This window comes from Monoraphidium neglectum (genome assembly GCF_000611645.1).
Source record: "Monoraphidium neglectum strain SAG 48.87 unplaced genomic scaffold scaffold00730, whole genome shotgun sequence".
NCBI lineage: Eukaryota > Viridiplantae > Chlorophyta > Chlorophyceae > Sphaeropleales > Selenastraceae > Monoraphidium > Monoraphidium neglectum.
In genome coordinates, this window is record NW_014012898.1 from 20,228 (window position 1) to 22,442 (window position 2,215).

The 2,215-nt window shown below is 68.2% G+C and overlaps 1 protein-coding gene across 1 annotated transcript; it reads left to right on the forward strand.

Moving 5' to 3' along the window:
- Nucleotides 1–154: 154 nt before the first annotated feature.
- On the forward strand, nucleotides 155–1,323 carry MNEG_5036 (hypothetical protein; the record flags this gene model as incomplete). The annotated part of the gene is made up of 4 exons (XM_014046492.1): nucleotides 155–182; nucleotides 424–563; nucleotides 816–998; nucleotides 1,201–1,323. The coding sequence occupies 4 exons, from the start codon at nucleotides 155–157 to the stop codon at nucleotides 1,321–1,323; spliced, it is 474 nt and encodes a 157-aa protein (XP_013901946.1).
- Nucleotides 1,324–2,215: the final 892 nt, after the last annotated feature.

Sequence of the window (2,215 nt, forward strand, 5' to 3'; positions counted from 1 at the left end):
GGATGCGAAGCGGCGCCCAGCGGTGCAGATCATGCGGCATCGTTAGACCAACTGAGAAGTGATCCTTCAAACGAGCGGTGTGTACCGCACATAATGATTGATCTGTCATGGAGTTTCTAATAGCCCTATTCTGCGGTGACACCCCAGCCTTGCGATGCTGAAAACTCTGTTTGGATCCCACGGTAAGCTCCGTCGTACTGACAGCTCGCGAGCATGTTGGATATTTGGTTTGATTGATATCAATACTTGATCCATCTACAGCTCGGAGCCGACCGTTCTGCTTCAATATCCCCAGCTGTGCCGCGTCGTCGCAGTGCTGTTGCCGCTGCTGCAGCAGCTGCTGCGGGCACATGAGCGCGGATGCATCGCCCTTATGCCCAACCTCCCTGCTGACCTAACACTGCATGCACGGTAACACTGTAGGGGCTGGCGGCCCCACATCACGCGATGATGACGACTCGGAGGTCGAGGCGCTGCTGCAGCGCGTGTCGGAGTCGCGGCACGCCGCGGAGCGGCGCGACGCGCTGGCGCGGCTGCGGGACATGCTGCAAGACAGCCCACAGGTACGGGGCCCCGCTCCCCGCCGCAGCGGTCGTGCTTCGACAGCTCGCCTGCCGGTGTCGTAAAGCGATGCGTTTGCCCACATGCCGCTATCGGCCAGCCTGCAGACGGCTGCTTCGGGGTGTTGGTGTGGCGGCAGCAGGGTCGACCCCCATCCTCTCCAACCCCCGGTCCCCGCACACGGCAGCAGCCTGCTTACGGGCTCAACGCCCCACCTGTCCTAAAGAAACACTCCCTGGATGGGTTACTTACAGGCCCAGCAGGCCGTGGGGGTGATGGGCCTGCCAGTGCTGCTGGCCGTCGTCACCGAGGACCGAGATGACACAGAACTCACCCGCACGGCACTGGAGGCCCTCGCGCTCAGCTTCGGCGGCGGGGAGGGCGGCCGCGCCAGCGGCGGCGGGACGCCGGCGGCACGGGCGGCGGCGCGGGGCGAGGTGAGTCTCGTGGGACTTGGCCGTGGATTGCACACCATTCCCCCCAGCGCTGGCTTTGTGGCAGCAGCGGCGCTGAAGCTGCTGCGCTTGTTTCCAGCGAGCCAGCTGCACCTCAATCACGCAAGGTTCACGGGCACTCTGCCTGCTTCAACCCCTGGGGCGTGCTCAACGCCACCAGCCCCGCCACCCCTTCTCTTCTCAGGGCCCCCCGCCCCCCGGAGTTATGAATGCGGAGCTGTTTGCGCGGTCGCCAGACAACGTGCGGCTGCTGCTGTCTCTGCTGGAGGACGAGCCCGTGGGGGTGGACGACTTCTATTGCAGGTGAGGCCCCCGCAGCACGGCTGCCATCTGGCGTCGGGCGGTGCGGCTGTCAGCGTGCCAGAGGGCCGCCACCGGGGCGGCCATGGGATCGATGCTGCGAGACTGCCGTGTTGTGGCCGGGGCGCGGCTGGTGGCGGATGGGGGCTCGGGGCCCAGGCCGCTGGCGACACTGCAGGAGCCCCATCTCCTCTGGGTGGTGGCAGCAACGATTGCGGCAATCGCAGTTGTGGCAGCCGCCGCATCTCCCCCCCACACACACACACACCCACACCACGATCAGCCCGTGCGAGCACGCCCGCCTGGCGGTGCGCGCCGTCCTGCCCCTTGACATTGCGCGGCCCGGAGCCAACTCAACACCCAAGTGCGCTCCCCCCCTCCCCCGCACATCAAAAGCAAACCCACCGCCGCAACCATTGCCTCCCACTGCCCTGCGCAGGTACCACGCGCTGCAGGCCCTGTCAGCGCTGCTGTCCGCCGCCCCTGGCCGCGTCCAGGCCGCGGCGCTGTCGGTCCCCATGGGCGTGGTGCGCCTCATGGACCTGCTCGGCAGTGGCATGGAGGTGCTGCGCAACGAGGCGCTGCTGCTGCTGGTCGGCCTGTGCGGCGGATGCGAGGAGGTGGGGAAGATAGCCGCATTCGAGGGCGCGTTTGAGCGGCTGCTGGCGCTGGCCCGCGAGGAGGGCGGGCCGTGCGGGGGCGGCGTGCTGGTGCAGGATGCGTTGGAGCTGGCCAACAGCCTGCTCAGGGGCAGCCCTGCGAATCAGAGACTTTTCCGGGAGATGGGCCATGCCGGGGAGCTGCCGGGCCTGCTGCGCTGGGTGCCGTCGGCGCCGGGCGCCGCGGCCGGCGCCGCGGCAGGGCTGCTGGGGGCCGCGGCGGCCGCGGCCGGCGGGGCG